The sequence below is a fragment of the Bombina bombina genome, chromosome 3, assembly GCF_027579735.1.
Source record: "Bombina bombina isolate aBomBom1 chromosome 3, aBomBom1.pri, whole genome shotgun sequence".
NCBI lineage: Eukaryota > Metazoa > Chordata > Amphibia > Anura > Bombinatoridae > Bombina > Bombina bombina.
In genome coordinates, this window is record NC_069501.1 from 626,745,814 (window position 1) to 626,764,029 (window position 18,216).

Consider the following 18,216-nt stretch of genomic DNA (forward strand, 5'->3'; position numbering starts at 1 on the left):
AGTCCAGCTCCTGTAGTTAAAGTTTCAAAAGATGCCTTGATTTAAAAATCTCTCTATTTTAGAAAAAGTCTCATCAGGTTTAATTTTAAATCTTGAAGAGTTGTCCTTAAGGACCGCTGATGGCATTGCCAGCAATACTAATAAATAGTGAAATAAGATTGTACAACTCATGAAGTGAGCCTTTCTTCTCAGTTACATCTGTCTTGCACTTGTACAGCTTCTTCAACGTCTCCTGGATGATCGTAGAGCCACAGTGGAAATGATTCAGGCAGAAGGACCAAGAATAGCAGAGGGAGCTGAGCCTGGGGATCGGGAGAAGATAAATCGCCAGCTAGAAATCCTTGAGGAGAGATGGTCCTCCCTGCTTCATAAGGCACAATCAAGGTATGACCAGATATATCACTGCATGTATAGTATTTATATACCAGTAGGTGAAATCTACCAGAAGTATTCAGGGTTTTCGCTATACTCCTCTCCATGGCTCCAGTTTTATGTTTGCAGTGTGGGTGCATAGACTGCAGATGAAAAGTGTGGGTGGTTTTGTACAGAGGAAAAAGACAAGTACAGTAGTGGTCAACCCACCTCTTAATCTCCATCACTATGGCCCATGTCCTGTTGTTGACCTTATCATTCAGGCCACCAGGAGCATTCGGTGGGATACAGACTGATGCTCTTGATGTCAGTAGATGATACAACTGCTCCTCAGTCCAGTTCTAACCACATGCTTCAGCCTTCTGTGCTTTACCTGTGCCTCATTTTCACTCTAGAATTTGGCAGGACACTTGTGCATTACTATATAAATGTATGGTTTCTGCCTTGGGGCTGATATTAAAGGAACAGTCTACACCAAAATTGTTAGCGTTTAAAAAGATAGATAACGCCTTTACTACCCATTCCCTCTTATCAAATGCTTTGCTATTAGCTTTTCACAACAGGAGACTGCTAATTCATGTGTGCCATATAGATAACATTGTGCTCTCTCCCGTGGAGTTGTGCAGGACACAAAACTAACTGGCTAAAATGCAAGTCAATAGATAATAAATAAATAGCCCTGAAATCAGGGGGCTGTCAGAAGAGACTTGGATACAAGGTAATCACAGAGGTTAAAAGTATATTAATATAACTGTGTTGGTTGTGCAATACTGGCAAATGGGTGATAAAGGGATTATCTATCTTTTTAACCCCTTAACGACCAAGGACGTGCCAGACACGTCCTACAAAAAACGGTCGTTAACAATCAAGGACGTGTCTGGCATGTCCTCTGTGGTTTTAAGCGCTGGTAGCGATCCCATGGTGGCGTGGGAGGGATAGCAGGGAGGCAGGTGGGTGGCCCATCACTGGAGGGGGCGGGAGCGGGTGGGACCGCTTACACTACGGAAAAAGTATAGTAAGTGGAAAGGAGGGAGAGGGGGTATTAGTTAGTAAAATGATCTGGGAGATGGTAAGTTGGTAGGGGAATGAGGGGGGCAGCTACACTACAGATTATTTTTTTATTTATATAAAAAATATATAGGAAACTGGGTACTGGCAAACAGTTGCCAGTACCTAAAATGGTGGCTAATAGGTAGAGGGGGGGAGGGTTAGAGAGCTGTTGGGAGGTAAGGGGGGAAACTAAGGAAGTAAGAGAGCCGCACACAGTTTAAATGTTCAACTATGCAAATTTATTGCACAAAGTGAAAATTACCAAAAACAAACACAGCAACAAGGTGTCACCTCGTTGCTGTGTTTGTTTTTGGTAATTTTCACTTTGTGCAATAAATTTGCATAGTTGAACATTTAAACTGTGTGCGGCTCTCTTACTTCCTTGGCACTACTTTGGGCGGATGGTTCCCGCACCCTAGAGCCCTGCACCTTGCCAGGATTGAGGTCTATCTGCTGGAGGATCACGCTGCCGCTAAGGCGGATGACGTCTTCAGGCGGGACGGATTAGTGTTGTGTGCTCCGTGAGCTGTTGCAGCTGCAAACCTACCTTCTCAAGGGGGGAAACAACCCTGCATTTTTAAAAAAAATATATATTTAAAAATAAAACTTATTTTTATACTGGCAGACTTTCTGCCAGTAATTAAGATGGGGGTGACCTTTAGGGGGTGGGGGAAGGAAGAGAACTGTTTGAGAGGGATCAGAGGGTGAGATGTGTCAGGTGGGAGGTTGATCTCTACACTAAACCCTACAAGCTACCTAATTAACCCCTTCACTGCTGGGCATAATACAAGTGTGGTGCACAGCGACATTTAGTGGCCTTCTAATTACCAAAAAGCAATGCCAAAGCCATATATGTCTATTTATGAACAAAGGGGATCCCAGAGAAGCATTTACAACCATTTGTGCCATAATTGCACAAGTTGTTTGTAAATAATTTCAGTGAGAAACCTAAAGTTTGTGAAAAAATTAATGATTTTTTTTTTATTTGATCATAATTGTGGTGGCATTAAATATACCAAAAGGGGCCTAGATTAATTCTTTGGGTTGTCTACTAAAAATATATATATAGATGTGAAGGGTTATTCAGGAATTCCTGACAGCTATGACAGAAAAATGGTTTGGAAATAGCAAAGTGCTACTTGTATTTATTGCCCTCTAACTTGCAAAAAAAGCAAAGAACATGTAAACATTGGGTATTTCTAAACTCAGGACAAAATGTAGAAACTATTTAGCATGGGTGTTTTTTGGTGGTTGTAGATGTGTAACAGATTGTGGGGGTCAACGTTAGAAAAAGTGTGGTGTTTTTTCCATTTTTTTCCCCATATTTTATAAAAAATGTTTATAGTAAATTATATGATATAATGAAAATAATGGTATCTTTAGAAAGTCTGTTAAATGGCGAGAAAAACTGTATATAATATGTGTGGGTACAGTAAATGAGTTAGAGGAAAATTACAGCTAAACACAAACACTGCAGAAATGTAAAAACAGCCCTGGTCCTTAACGGTAAGAAAATGAAAAAATGTTCTGGTCACTAAGGGCTTAAACAATAAAACATTTTGAGTAGACTGTCCCTTTTTGTGCCCTAAACAGATAGTTTAGTCCTATGGCTGTTGCATATAGTTTTATCACTTCTGGGTTTGGTGCTCATTATTTCAACCTCTTGTATCAAAACTTCTGCTTCCTCCCTCTCCTGCAGCAGTGGTTTTCCTCTCTCCTGCAGAATTGTTACGTTCATCTTTAGGATTTCTAAACTTTTGAGGTGGGAGATGTTTGGGTTTGTTCCAGGAATATATAGATATTGAATGTACAGCTTACCCTATTGAGGAGCACATGGTTAACAAGCCTCTCATGACTTTCTACAGGGATAAATATTTAGTAGATTGAGGCTAAAGATTCATGGGGTGTTAAAGGTTTCTTTGATCCTAGTTTGCCACTGGTACTTCTTCAGCTTTCATTGCTGTGGTAATATTTCAATAATTTTTTCTAATGGAAGAATATTTAAAAAATGTTTTTATTTAAAATGTAAATGCATCAATGCGCATTTCAGTTTTGACCTTTCTATGCCTTTTACCCTCTTGGCAAATGTGTACTAAGTTGATATTGTGTCACAGAGCATAAAGAAAATGCTGTAATGTGTCAGAGTATTTTATAATTGCAGCAAAGGGGTTAAACACATAGGTAAAGTCAACTTCAGTGCAGCCATTCACTTCTACTGCAGAGCTGAACATACCTGGTGATTGGTGGCCACACACATCTGCCTCTCGTGATTGACTCGCTGGCCTTGTTCAGCTATAAGCTAGAAGTGCAATGCTGTTCTGGGTCTAGCTTTAAATCTTTTTAAGTGGTTTAACAAATAGTTATGGATAAGCAATAAGAACAGATTAGACTTGCAAAACGTTTTCTTTCTCAAGACAAAAACATCTATATACGTTTTACAGAAAATCTCTGATGTATTCCCATTATCTTGTTCTCCTTTGTTGAAGAACATATTTAGATATGCTCAGGAGTGTGTATGTATTTTGAGCATTATATGGAGTCAATGTATATTTTTTATATATATTTGTTACAAACAAATGTTGCAAATATTGCTGCTATAAAGTGTTCAAGGCTCATGCATGTTTGCCAAGAGAGCAAGATAAATTGGGAAGAAAAAAAAATATGCGTCTTCTGTCTAAATCATGAAAATGTCATTTTGTCTTTCATGTTTCTTTAAGTCCCCAGGCTTTTGTCACAGCGTCTATCTCTTTAGCAAGACATACATTTATTGCATAACTTGTGTACAGAGCCTTTCACCCTGTTCTTATAATCTGAAAATGGTTTTATACAAGATACTATTTCCATTAACTGTTTTTCTCCCATATTATCTGAATTGGGTTCTCAAAGGGACAATAAACACTTTGAGATTGTATTGTAAAATGATGAATCGTGTTTGTCTGTATATATATATATATATATATAAACTGCAATATGTTTTCATTATTTATATTGTCCTATTTTCCCCTGTAATTCCATTCTGAAATTGATCTCTTCAGTCCCTGTTAGAAATGGAAGTGCAGAACACTGTTATATACCACACAGCCATTGGCTGCACACTCTAGTGACCTATTTATAACGGTCTCTAATTGGCCACAGCAGAGAAGGTAATCTAAGTTACAACATGGCAACTCCCATTGTTTTATGGACACTAAAACTTTACACTTATTTTGTTAATATTTAAACAGCTAATGAAACTTTAAAAAATACATCTACATGTTATTCTCAGACTAATCTTTTCTTTGAGTGCATCATTCTATCTAGCATTTATTTAGTGTTTAATGTCCCTTTAAGGTTTTACTGTGTCATCTATTTTCACCTGTGCAAGTTGTTTTTACTCCAGAGACATTTTTTTCTACATCTAGACAAGTTTAGAGCTTAGTGTCTCTTCTTCCATTGAAAGGACATTAAACATTACATTTGTGTTTGGCCCGAATTCCCTAGTGAGGCCGAAATGCAAAATCTGTAACCTGCAAATGCTGCCAATCAAATAGCTGGTTTCAGCAATTTGCCCCATTTTGATAAACCTAGGTTACAAATATTTTTTTGGTTGGTTTTTATTGGGGGGGCTGTCTAACAAAGCACAATTTTTATACAAAATCGAGAGGTGTTTAATGCCCCTTTCATTTATTTAAAGGGCCATTAGTGTAAAAAATAAATAATTAAATACGTTAATTCATTAAAGCATGTAATTTTAAGACTATCGATCTTAGACTACTGTATGTATAATAATCCCCGGCACATGGGTTGAACACGCAGTAGAAATATCGCTCCGGATTAGGCCATGTAATTTTATTTACTATACTAGTCCTTTAAAAATCTCTGGATCTTCCTGAATCTAAGGTTATTAAGAACACTAGATTATATAGAGGTCATCATTCTGATCGTAGGGTAGGTCAGAAATATTTGAAGGCTTCTTTGGTTATCTGGAATTACTCTGAGGTCATATTGGCATATAAATTGAGGAAGAAAACTGTTTAAGAGAAATCACATTCTATTAGCGCTTAGGCAGCCTTTTCGGTTTTCCTCACATAGTTATATTAGTCCTTTGGGTGTTGTTATTCACAGGTAACTTATTGAAGGAAAGTCTTGCACATTGCTCTTTCTAGTACCTATGGGTCTTTTTCCCCACTATATCCTTTATGTTGTTAGCTATGCTATAGATCCCACTCATACCTATACCACAATTAGAGTATCAGAGAAACAAAGATCTATACTTTATAATAAATGTATCTTCATACCCACAGTTTTTACAACTCCCACTATATACAATATTATTATTTTTTTGTCTCCTGGGTCTCCTTTGATGGTCCAAAATGATATCTATCACCATTATTATACCAAATAGGATAGGGCTTTGCTATACATGAACTATTCTGATAAGAGGATGAGTATATATAGGAAGGGGAGGCGTCCTGAAGACTTCTGGGAGGTTTCAGCTCACCATTACACCACTTGAAAAAAAAATGGAACTATTGGTTAGTATAAATCTTAGTTGTAATACGTCTGATTGTGGCTTGTGTAAATGATGCTTGAGCTTCAGGTGGATGTGAAGTGTAGAAATGTAGCAGCTTGGAAATAAAATATGTAGAATTATTAAATATTTCAGCCTTTCCAATGTTGCAGAACATCAGTATATTTAAATAAACATATTCATGTAGGCTTTCTTGACCCTGGTAGCTTGTATCAATTGTACTTGTATGCAAATTGTTAATCTGATTTGTAGTCATTGCAAAGACTACATGTGGCTGAAGTCATTTTGATCCATAACATCTGATATAGTACTAATCTGTGGTCTCCTTTCTACAGGCAGCAACAGCTGGATGGAATATTGGTTCTTGCAAAGCAATTTCATGAGACCACTGAGCCTATATTTGACTGGTTGTCAGCCATTGAGAAGAAGCTGGCAAATTCAGAGCCAATGGGCACACAGACCAGCAAAATTCAACAGCAGATTGCACGTCATAAGGTAGGAGTGTGCAAAGCAGCAGCTAAGCAGTGTCAGGACAGCAAAATATCTGGAAGCTTCAAAATATCTATAAGACTAAGACGAAGGTGCAATTGAGCCACATGATTTGCATTATTTTAGTTATCACATAAATGTGTGTTCTTTAATTTGTTATATTTAACGTTTATTTGCATTATTTATTTATTTGTATTTACATTTTATTTTTACCATTTCATTATTATTCCTAAGTTTTCATTTCATTCCTTGGTTTATTTTCATTAATTTTGTTTTCCATTTGTTTTGTTTGTGTTTCTTGTCTACATGTGACAATTTCAGTGCCTAGAGGATGATATATTAGTCCGCGAGACTGATATGCATCAAGCAGCCACTCTAGTTGGCTCCCTTGCTGCACTCTGCTCTAAAGCTGAGCAAGAGAGGCTGGCGCACAAACTAGACTTTCTGCAGGCTCGGTACGGTGAGTTGCAGGACCTGTGCTCCAGGAAGGCAGCTCTTCTCAAACAGGCTCTGAGCAACGCCAGGTTGTTTGGTGAGGACGAGGTGGAAGTTCTGAACTGGCTGGCAGAGGTAGAGGACAGACTGAGCTCTGTGTGTGTGAAGGACTACAAGCTGGACATTCTGCAGAAGCAGCACAAAGCCCATGTGGTATACACCTTCAGTTCACCTTTTATTCTTTTTAATTCCATCACTTTTGCTTTCTTTTTTTATTATGATTTTATTATGATTTTGATCATCATTTTTATTTCCTAAATTTGAATAATGTGCAGGATACAGCTATGTACTTCTTTCTTTGGTTAATAGAAAATAGGGCTTTAAGACTGTATTATTTTTAGGACAAAGACAGATGGATCTGGTGTAGTTGATATTAGAACTCAGCATGCGCTGAACCAAAATAACATTTGTTTTGAAAACCTATATTCTTACCAGGTTTAAAATGTACATAAGGTGAAGATGTTTTGCACGCATTAACATTTTGCTGCAATTGTTTTCCAACAGTCAAACTCCACCCACAACTTGCCTTATCTATAAGACCTGTTGAGTAGACAGCCTGCAGTTTACACTTGCCCACAGAAGTGAGCAAAATAAATAATGAAAGTATACTGTAAAGTTTTTGTAGTGCATATAATTAAAGGACCACTCAATGCAGTAGAATTACATAATTAACATGTAGATAATATTAAGACAATGCAATAACACTTACACTGAATTTCAAATAGGCAGTAGATTTATTTTCTGACAAATTTATTTTTTCTCCCATTTTCCGGCCCTCTGTATCATGTGACAGACTTCAGACACAATTACAGACTAGTATACGTATACCCTGTGAGCTTCTGCACCAGAAAGTGGGAATATAAATGGAAGTTAATTGGAAAGTGATTAAAAAAGGCATGTTCTATCTGAATCATAAAAGTTTATTTTGACTTGAGTGCCCCTTTAAACATTTTATATTGAAATTTCAAAGTGTTTACTGTCCCTAAAAGATAATACTTATTCCCTGATAAGAGTTCTACTGAGACAATTATAGGTCCAAACAGTAACCATCTTGTGCTAGATCAGGTCAGTCATAGTATAGGTCCAAACAGTAACCATCTTATGCTAGATCAGGTCAGTTATAGTATAGGTCCAAACAGTAACCATCTTGTGCTAGATCAGGTCAGTTATAGTATAGGTCCAAACAGTAACCATCTTGTGCTAGATCAGGTCAATCATAGTATAGGTCCAAACAGTAACCATCTTATGCTAGATCAGGTCAGTTATAGTATAGGTCCAAACAGTAACCATCTTATGCAAGATCAGGTCAGTTATATTATAGGTCCAAACAGTAACCATCCTGTGCTAGATCAGGTCAGTCATAGTATAGGTCCAAACAGTAACCATCTTGTGCTAGATCAGGTCAGTTATAGTATAGGTCCAAACAGTAACCATCTTATGCTAGATCAGGTCAGTTATAGTATATTTCCAAACAGTAACCATCCTGTGCTAGATCAGGTCAGTCATAGTATAGGTCCAAACAGTAACCATCTTGTGCTAGATCAGGTCAGTTATAGTATAGGTCCAAACAGTAACCATCTTATGCTAGATCAGGTCAGTTATAGTATATTTCCAAACAGTAACCATCCTGTGCTAGATCAGGTCAGTCATAGTATAGGTCCAAACAGTAACCATCTTGTGCTAGATCAGGTCAGTTATAGTATAGGTCCAAACAGTAACCATCTTGTGCTAGATCAGGTCAGTCATAATATAGGTCCAAACAGTAACCATCTTGTGCTAGTTCAGGTCAGTCATAGTATAGCTCCAAACAGTAACCATCTTGTGCTTGATCAGGTCAGTCATAGTATAGGTTCAAACAGTAACCATCTTGTGCTAGATCAGGTCAGTCATAATATAGGTTCAAACAGTAACCATCTTGTGCTAGATCAGGTCAGTCACCATTTATTATTAGTAGCGAACAATAGCTCTAGTAATACTAGGTCCAGGCAGTTCATGGTCTAATAATATGGAATAAGATTGTTGTCAAAAAAGCAAGTGTGTGTGATTATTTATCATTATACATAAATTGTGACATACAAATACATATCTAAATTTATAATATATATATATATATATATATAAAGTACACTCTTCTTTTTTGTATATACAAAAAATATTGTTTTGGAAGTACAATTTTTTAATATTTTTTTTGGAATTACACTTCCAGCATTTGTCAAAACACTGTAAAAAATAAATGCTAGTTCCCATTTTGCTAAAAGACTTTGTGATCTCACAACAAGTCAGTTCTGCAGAAACTAGCTACTGCTTTGCTCTTAATTAAATGTGGAGAAATGCCTGATTATCCCAGCACATAAGCTTCGTATCAGGTAAACTTTAAACATTTATCATGTAACATACAACATGGCTTATGTCAAATTGTATTATTCTCATTTGCATCATACAACACTATACAGAGGAATATTGATTTTTATGTTTTAGTTACAGTTCTGATTAGGGATGCACCGAAATTTCGGCCGCAGAAAGTTTCGGCCGAAAATGGCATTTTTTGCTATTTCGGTTTTCGTTTTTTTTGCCTGTTATTTTCGGTAAAAATATTGTGTGGCATGTTTCAGATTTGATGCTAGCCTAGAGCTGCTGTTTAAGTTTATTACTTGACTTACTGTTCTGCATATAATGAGTTTTCTAGGACTATACTTTATTTGGATAATTGGTAAAAAAAAAACTGTTAAATATGATTCTGTTACATAGAACTACATGAAGAATAATACAGTATATTGATATTTATAATTGTTTTAAGTAGGGATGCACCACCAAAATTTTGGTCGCAGAAACATTTGGGCCGAAAATGGCATTTTTTGCCTGTTTTTTTTTTTTCTTGGTAAAATTATTGTGTAGCATATTATTGTTTTAAGATATTTTTGTCCAATTTTAGCGTGTTACTTTCAATAAAAGTGTGGGCTTTTTTTATTGGCTCTAATTATGCAAAAAAAATAATTAAAAAAAAATAATTTGAAAAAATACATTTTCGGTATCCGTTTCGGTTTTCGGCCAAGTGCATCCCGGATTTTCGGATTCGGTTTCGGTCCAGAATTTCCATTTCGGTGCATCACTAGTTCTGATGGTAGCAGGAAAACTGTCTGTAGCATGTAGTCTTCTTTCAAAATATATATTGTTTATGTTGTCATTTACCATATAACATGCTTTAACATGCCTAACGTGCTTATTCTGCCTTGTTTTTTTTATAATAATGTACTAAGGAATATTGATTTTGTCAGTCATTTCTCATTTAATTGAAAGCCAATGAGACTGCTGTGACATCACAAGTCCTTTAGCAAAAAGGCAACTTTGACACATACTGGAAGTGTAATTCCAAAAAAAGCAATTGTACTTCCAAAAGAAAAAAATTGTATTTCCAAAAAAGAAAAGTGTACTTTCAAAAAACAAAATTAGATTTCCAAAAAAATAATATTAAAGATTTGTATTGTAAAAAACAAAACAAAAAAAAACAATTGTATTTAAAAAAATAAATAATTGTATTTGTATATTTAGATTTGTATTTGTATATCACAATTTATGTACTGTGGTAAAGAATCACACACACTTGCCTTTTTCACAGTAATCTTATTCCATAGTTTACACACAATTTCGAGCAGCCGCTCCAAACCCACCATCCAGCATACGATCAATGACTGATGACGTCAGACGCCAAAAATGATACTCCGCAGCAATACCAATGATACCACACAAGGCAGGGTGCAATGCCCACGATGCAGCGAACCAACTGCAGGTAAATATTGTAGTAAAAAGTCCAGCATCACTTAGCAGTGTAATTAAAGAAGACGTTTATTCCAACATACAGGTAAAAATACAAACACAGACAACCTGTCTCTGTTGGTATTTTTACATGTATGTTGGAATAAACGTCTTCTTTAATTACACTGCTAAGTGATGCTGGACTTTTTACTACAATATTCCATAGTTTAAAGAGACAGTAAAGTCAAAATTAAACTTTCATGATTCAGATAGGGCATGCAATTTTAAGCAACTTTCCAATTTACTTTCATCATCAAATTTGCTTTGTTCCCTTGTTGGTATTTTTGAAAAGCTAAACCTAGCTAGGCTCAAACTGATTTCTAAACCGTTGAAAACCGCCTCTTAGCTCAGAGCATTTTGAAAGTTTTTCACAGTTAGACAGTGTTAGTTCATGTGTGTTATATATATATATAACATTGTGCTCACTCCCGTGAAGTTATTTAGGAGTCTTCACTGATTGACTACACTGCATATCTGTCAAAGGCACTTAGATACAAGGTTATCACAGATGTAAAAAGTATATTAATATAACTGTTGGTTATGCAAAAACGGGGAATGGGTAATAAAGGGCTTATCTATCTTTTTAAATAAGACAATTTTTGGTGTAGACTGTCCCTTTAAGCTGAACCAAATTGAGACAGTTACTATGCAGCATCTAGGTCATGCAGCAGCAACAAAATTAGAAACATCGTTTGTGGGATTTGTTTTATTTGCCCATACTCTATTAATTGGAGAACCAACTGAATTACACGATGTTTCAAAAAGTATTATTCTAACCTTTCATTTTACACTCCCACCATTATTCGCAACATGCAAACAACTGGACAGCTTGATGCAGTATAAGCATATGTGTCTTCTGTTACTATAGTCTACTGCACAAAATCTGCTGAATCTAATTCCAGTATTTCACTTAAAAACATACCACAAAACCTAAATGTACATTTAAAATCATATCTTTAGAACATGAATTGTATTTTCTTTACATTCTGTATTTTTTAAATGTGACCGCCCATAATACCTGTTTTTCTTTTATCGTTTTTTTTTCTTTACTGCCTAAACAGGAGATTACTTTTATTAAATACTGGTCAATGGAAATTGACATATGTGTTTAATTTTAACTAATTTTACCTAAATATTATTTAATTACATTGAATCACTTATGGAAAACTATCATTTCCTCTCAAACTCTATCAGGACTGCACAATTAGTGAATTATTACTAATGAGATGCTTAAGAGCTTCAAAATAATTGGCTTATCTCCTTCAGCATCAATAATACTTTAATTTCAAGTCCAGCCTTCGTGTGGAGGAAAGTTAAACTGTGATCATGCCTCATATGATTTATTCATTTCAAATGTGATCATGTATACTATGAAGTCATAACAAAGAGATTGCTCATTATCTGGATTACATGATAGTATAACTCTGTCTTGGTTATGGATACAGCACACAAAAAAGGAATGTTCCTGCAGCTCACATTTCCTGGAGTAAAGAATAGGGAAACAAAGATCTCCATTAGGCAGCACCTTTATGAATGAAACCATTTTTGAAGATACAATATCTTAAAATTGTCTGCACAAGGGAAGTTAGAGACGGGTATTTTTTATTTCAATACACATTATCAAGACTTAATGTTTGTGCAGGAGAAAGAGCTTAGAAATCGGAAGACATAAAAAAACATGTTAAAGGGACAGTCAACACCAGAATTTTTGTTTAAAAAGGTAGATAATACCTTTATTACCCATTACCTAGTTTTGCATAACCAACACAGTTATAATAATACACGTTTTACCTCTGTAATTACCTTGTATCAAAGCCTCTGCAAACTGCCCCCTTATTTCAGTTCTTTTGACAGACTTGCATTTTAGCCAATCAGTGCTCACTCCTAGGAGCTTCACGTGCCTGAGCTCAATGTTATCTATATGAAACACACAAACTAACGCCCTCTAGTGGTGAAAAACTGTCAAAATGCTTTCAGATTAGATGTGGCCTTCAAGGTCTAAAAAATTACCATATGAACCTCCGAGTTTTAGCTTTCAACTAAGAATACCAAGAGAACAAAGCAAAATTGGTAAGTTGGAAAGTTGTTTAAAATTACATGCCCTTTTTAAATCATGAAAGCTTTTTTGTTTTATTTTACTTGACTGTCCCTTTAAGTCAGTTACACTTCAATCTAGCTGGTATCTTCTGCCAACTGGCCATGCTTACAGAATGGTTCAAAATTTTATTTTTATCAAACCACAATAAAGTATATACACAATGGTGTAATTAATTGAGAAAATATGGTCACACTTTTTTTTCTTTTATACAGGATGTTTAAAAAGTTAAAATAGCTTATTTTTTTTTTCTTTTTCTAAAACTTTTTTGCCCCTTAACCAGATATAGAAACATTTAAATGACTCTCCAATTTACTATTACAAATTTAGCCTTCTTCTTTTGGTATCCTTTGTTGAAGGAATATCAATGCACTAATGGGAATTAGCTGGATTCATCGGTAATCCAAGGACAAGAGGCATCTTTCTTTGTGCAGCCACCAATCAGCAGCTAGCTCTCAGCTACTGAACCTAACTAATTTTCAACAAAAGATACAAAGAGAACTCAGTAGATTTGATAATAAAAGTTAATTGGAATGTTGTTTAAAATTGAATGCTCTATCTGAATCATGAACGAAAATGTTTGGGTTTCATGTCTCTTTAAATAGATTTTATAAAGCATGGCATTTTAAACAATTTTCCAAATTACTTCTGTTTTCAATTTTATTTAGTTCATTTGGTATCCTTTGTTAAAGAGCAAGCTATGTGAGGTCAGGAGCTTGCACATTTCTTTAGCCATCGGGCAACTGTGTTTGCAAGAATGTTTATAGCGATGTTATACATAACTGCAATCACTGCTGCCGTAAAATGCACGCTCCCAAACTCCTATCTGCATAACTAGATTTCCTCTTCAACTAAGGATAAGAAGAGAACAAAGCAAATTTAATAGAAGTCAATTGGAAAGTTATTTAAAATTGAATGATCCATCTGAATTGTGAATATTTCATTTTTACTTTACTGTCCCTTTATAACTGATAACTGAAAATAATTGTCCTTAATGCACAGCTCTGTAAGGCAGGTTTCATAGTTACACACATGCTCTTTTAAATGATTGTTTTAATTTTTACCAGCAGGAGGCATAGTTTAGCAAATAAAAGCCCTGTTCCAACTGAAACATAATTTAAGAGACTGCAGTTATCTAATTTTGTTAAGAAAAAAATGTTGCTACATAAATTGTATCCATCTTTTTTTTTTGTAGCACTAATTCCTTATGTTTTCTGCCACTCAGTACTGATGATGAGAGAAATGCCTAAAAAGTGACATTGTTTGCTTATGCAGTAATGCATCGTTGATGGTACATTTGCACAAAGTGGCCTTTTGGCCTTGCCATAACATATTATCCATTGGCTGATTCTTTAATTTAAGTTCTACTTGTGTTCATCCTTCCCTTGCTGATTCCATGGGGAATAGCTTGGTAAGCTTCCACTAGTAGTGAATCACTTACATTATCTCAAATGATGTAATATGAGCGAAAACAACAATTTGTCTTGCTAGTAACATTTTCCTCACGTTCAGTGAAACTGCACATGAAGCCCCTTTCAACAACAGCGCTCATTTTTGTGCACATGTCATATGCTGTATTTCAGCTGTTTCCTCCTATTTCCTTCTATTGACCTATAACTTGGCTGAACATTGATTTGTGCTATGATGAGGGGTTTGGCATTGTGGAAAGGAAAGAACTTAAATCCTTTGAAGTTCTGCCTCCCCATTTTGAAGGCAGAGAAGTTCTCTTAAAATAAGGCATTTTGCACGTGGAGATGGGGATTTGTTTGAGTATGTGCATGTAATAGAAGTCCCACAATTTGGGAATTTCTAATTTTGCTGTCCTGTGATTAGATTAGGTGTGAGAAGTAGTTGCCCTGTCATCATTATCACATTGAGTAGCTCTAGTAGCAGTTACAATTCAGATCAAGTATGTTCCTTCTCTAAGCTTGGGCGTGTGCCAACCTAGTTTACAAAGTTTGTTTGTAAACCAGCAGTGTGGACTCCAAGCAGCAAGTTTAATTATGCATTTATTGGGCCGTTCAAACATCAGCTGGACAGTGTCAGATCTATTAAAAGTTATGTGCAAGGTCTGCATATGTCATGTATCTGATGATAACCAGCCAGTAATAAGCTTTGAGTTATTCTTCTTCTTCTTCTTCATGTTACTAAATCACATCTACTTTTTAAAGGCTCTCAGTGAAGATATATTAAACCGGAAAAGGAATGTGGACCAGGCTGTGAAAAACGGCCAAGCATTGCTAAAGCAAACAACAGGTAATATATCAGATTGCCCAGGTGACCTTTTTATATTCTTTTGTGAGCCAATGTAAAATAGACTCAACAATGTCTTGTGAATCTGTTATGATAACCACATCCTGGCTTTGGGTATTTGTAATAAATATTTGAACCCTTAGGAGAGGAGGTGCTTCTGATCCAGGAGAAGTTGGATGGTATTAAAACACGTTACTCTGAGATCACCACATCCAGTGGAAAGGCTCTTCGGAATTTGGAACAAGCACTGCAGCTGGCTGACAAATTCCAGGCTACTCACGAAGAACTTATTAGCTGGCTGAAGCGGGTTGAAGATGAGTTGGCTCAGAGCAGTGGGCAGTCACCTGCTGGAGATCAGATTCCGCAATTCCAACAACGGCAAAAGGTGGTAATCGGCATTCAACTGACCATTATCACAAAAGGCTATACTGGGGTTCTGGGGTACTTACATATATACAGCCTACATCTTTTTCAGAGGGACATTCCAGCAAAACCTATTATAGGGCCTCTTTACTCAACTTATTACATTTACTTTATGGTTAATACAACACATTTAAAAAGTTTTAATTATGCTTTTTCTTTTTTTTTTAACTGTTGTTTTGGAATGGTGCCTGATCCTTTGATGAATTCTGATTTACATAATATTTTACATCAGGAGCTAAAGAAGGAGGCTATGGAATATCGTATCATCCTTGATACAGTTAATGAGGTTGGCAGTGCCCTACTGGAGCTGGTACCATGGCGGGCTCGGGAGGGACTAGACAAGCTTGTTTCAGATGCCAATAATCAGTACAGATCCGTCAGCAACACCATTGGACAGAGAGTGGACCAAATAGATGCAGCGATACAGAGGTCACAACAGGTAAAGGGTTGCTAGGCTGTTTTAATATTTTAATTTAATGTTAGGTCATTGTTCATATGTTTTGAGCAGCACACTAAGACAGAAAATACTAATACAGACAGTGTGAAAGAACTGTTTGTTTAGTTTTGTCTCTCAGCTAATCTAGTAACACACACATCACTAAATAACTGTATATTGGTTCCATTCTGAGAAAAACAACATTGGACATGTTGCCTGAAGCATTACATAATAAATCCATCCTACCTGAAAACCTAATATCTCCTGATCTCTCCTGGGGGGACTGAGTGTTTTAAAAAGCTTTGCAGTGTTATCTGTTTGTTTTTTTGTTTTTTTAAATGTCCATTGTCTTTTAGGCTCATCAGGATGTGTTTGTTGGTTTGTTCTGTGTAGGTAATGTTTAGAATGGGATTATGGGTTAAGTGCAAGGTCTGTTTGCTGTAGATATTATCATGTTTGCTCTAATTATATATTATATTGAATCTATAGTAAATATTCACGGTGCGCTTTTGAGTACACTTTTAGAGGTATACAAGCAGTGCACTTGTTTTTGTAACACATGATTATAGTGTGCTCTTGTACTTGGTGCCTAAGCGTGCTAAGTTTAGGGTGCTTGCTTGACGTGCTTATGCTGTTTGTTTGCAGTGTATTTAATGTTTGTATTTGCAGAGCATGTGTGTCCTTGCAGTGTGTTTTATGGTGTTTTGTTGTGAGCACATGCGTTAGATGTGTGCTTATAGTGTATTGTATGGTGATTGATTCCACTGAATATTCAAAGTGTGTGTTTTTGGAGCATGAATTTGATGGATGATTATTATCTATATTTAAGTGGGTGCTCATAGTATATTATCACTGTATGTACTAGTAATGTATGTTTAATGTGTGCGCATGTGTTAGAGTAATTTGGGTTTGTGCAACTTTAGGTAGTGTGATTTACAAACATTTCTAGGGTATGTGTGCGGTCTTAGGATGTCTGTTTTGTACGTGCTTCATTGTCTTGCTTCGTCTCTGCTAGTATGAACAAGCTGCTGATGCAGAGTTAGCCTGGGTGGCCGAAACCAAGAGAAAACTTCTGGCTCTAGGTCCAATCTGTTTGGAACAGGACCAGACAACGGCCCAACTACAAGTGCAAAAGGTATGATCAGTATTGACCAACAAAGGGCAAGTGAAACAAGCATGAAGACGTGAAGTGTTCATAAGAGACAGCTGCATGCAAAATTCATACATCAGAAATTAAAACTGTTAATCTAAAGCAGTCTTAAGTGTTATGTAAATAGCCTGTAATGAGCAATTATACAATTTTTAGTAAAAATTAACATCAATCGTTCATAGATTTCTCATTCACTTCATTATTTTTTTTTATCTATAATTTTACTAATTTTTATCACTATTATTATTACACAGGCATTTTCCGTAGATATTATCCGCCACAAAGATTCTATTGATGAACTTCTTGGCACTCAGGAAGAAATTCTGGGAACATGCGGAGATGGGCAGAAAGCTATTTTACACGTAAATACAGATATTTGTTGTTTACTTGTAGAGTTTGAAAGATGATAAGTGAGAAACTATTGCTTCCGCTTGTGCAAATTTATCTACACACACAAAAAAGCCATTACTGACTGAAGTGTATTAGTTTCATGCCTATATGGTACCTTAAAAGTTGTTTCCTCCATCCTCTCAATTATGTCATTTCTATCACACATCAGTTCATGTTCTGCATTTCTCTATAGTTTTGGGACATTCAAGGACCTCCTTCTCAACATTCTGAACATTTAACCATTGTGTACATTGATCTATGCTTGTTTATTTACACAATCTTTGAATATTATTAGTAACTCACAACAAGGCATTGTATGATAAGAGCAGTTGACAGGCCTTTTCTACTTCTATATATCTATCTGTATCTGCTCCCTACTACTCATGAGTGATGTTATAAAAATAAATTATATTATGGTAATGAAAAGTAGATATGACAGGAGATGTTCTTTAGGCTCAGCTATTAGAGGGGAATGGCTGCAAACAAATGAGTTGGTTATTTATTGAGATTTAATAATCGACTAACTGTTGCTCACTCCCTATACAGTATCTACAAGTTTATTTTGTTCTGCGAGTTTCTGCCACACACCATACTAAGCACAGCATCACTTTGTATGGAGCAGAGTCTGTTAAACAATTCTCACACATTCCTAGTACTAAGATGTAAACCCTAAAGGTAAATTCTTGATGCACTGCTCTCATAATATGCAGATACACAGTGTCCATTTTTTTTTTAGAATT

The 18,216-nt window shown here is 35.9% G+C and overlaps 1 protein-coding gene across 6 annotated transcripts in view; it reads left to right on the forward strand.

The window, feature by feature from the left end:
- Nucleotides 1-18,216, forward strand: part of MACF1 (microtubule actin crosslinking factor 1) — a 413,635-nt gene that overhangs the window by 234,768 nt on the left and 160,651 nt on the right. For all 6 annotated transcript variants that reach the window (XM_053707285.1, XM_053707286.1, XM_053707290.1 and 3 more), the window contains 8 exons: nt 218-384; nt 6,268-6,427; nt 6,743-7,069; nt 14,996-15,080; nt 15,221-15,462; nt 15,733-15,939; nt 16,952-17,071; nt 17,341-17,448. In XM_053707285.1, the coding sequence (XP_053563260.1) occupies nt 218-384; nt 6,268-6,427; nt 6,743-7,069; nt 14,996-15,080; nt 15,221-15,462; nt 15,733-15,939; nt 16,952-17,071; nt 17,341-17,448 (1,416 nt within the window). The remainder of the gene's footprint in view (nt 1-217; nt 385-6,267; nt 6,428-6,742; nt 7,070-14,995; nt 15,081-15,220; nt 15,463-15,732; nt 15,940-16,951; nt 17,072-17,340; nt 17,449-18,216) is intronic.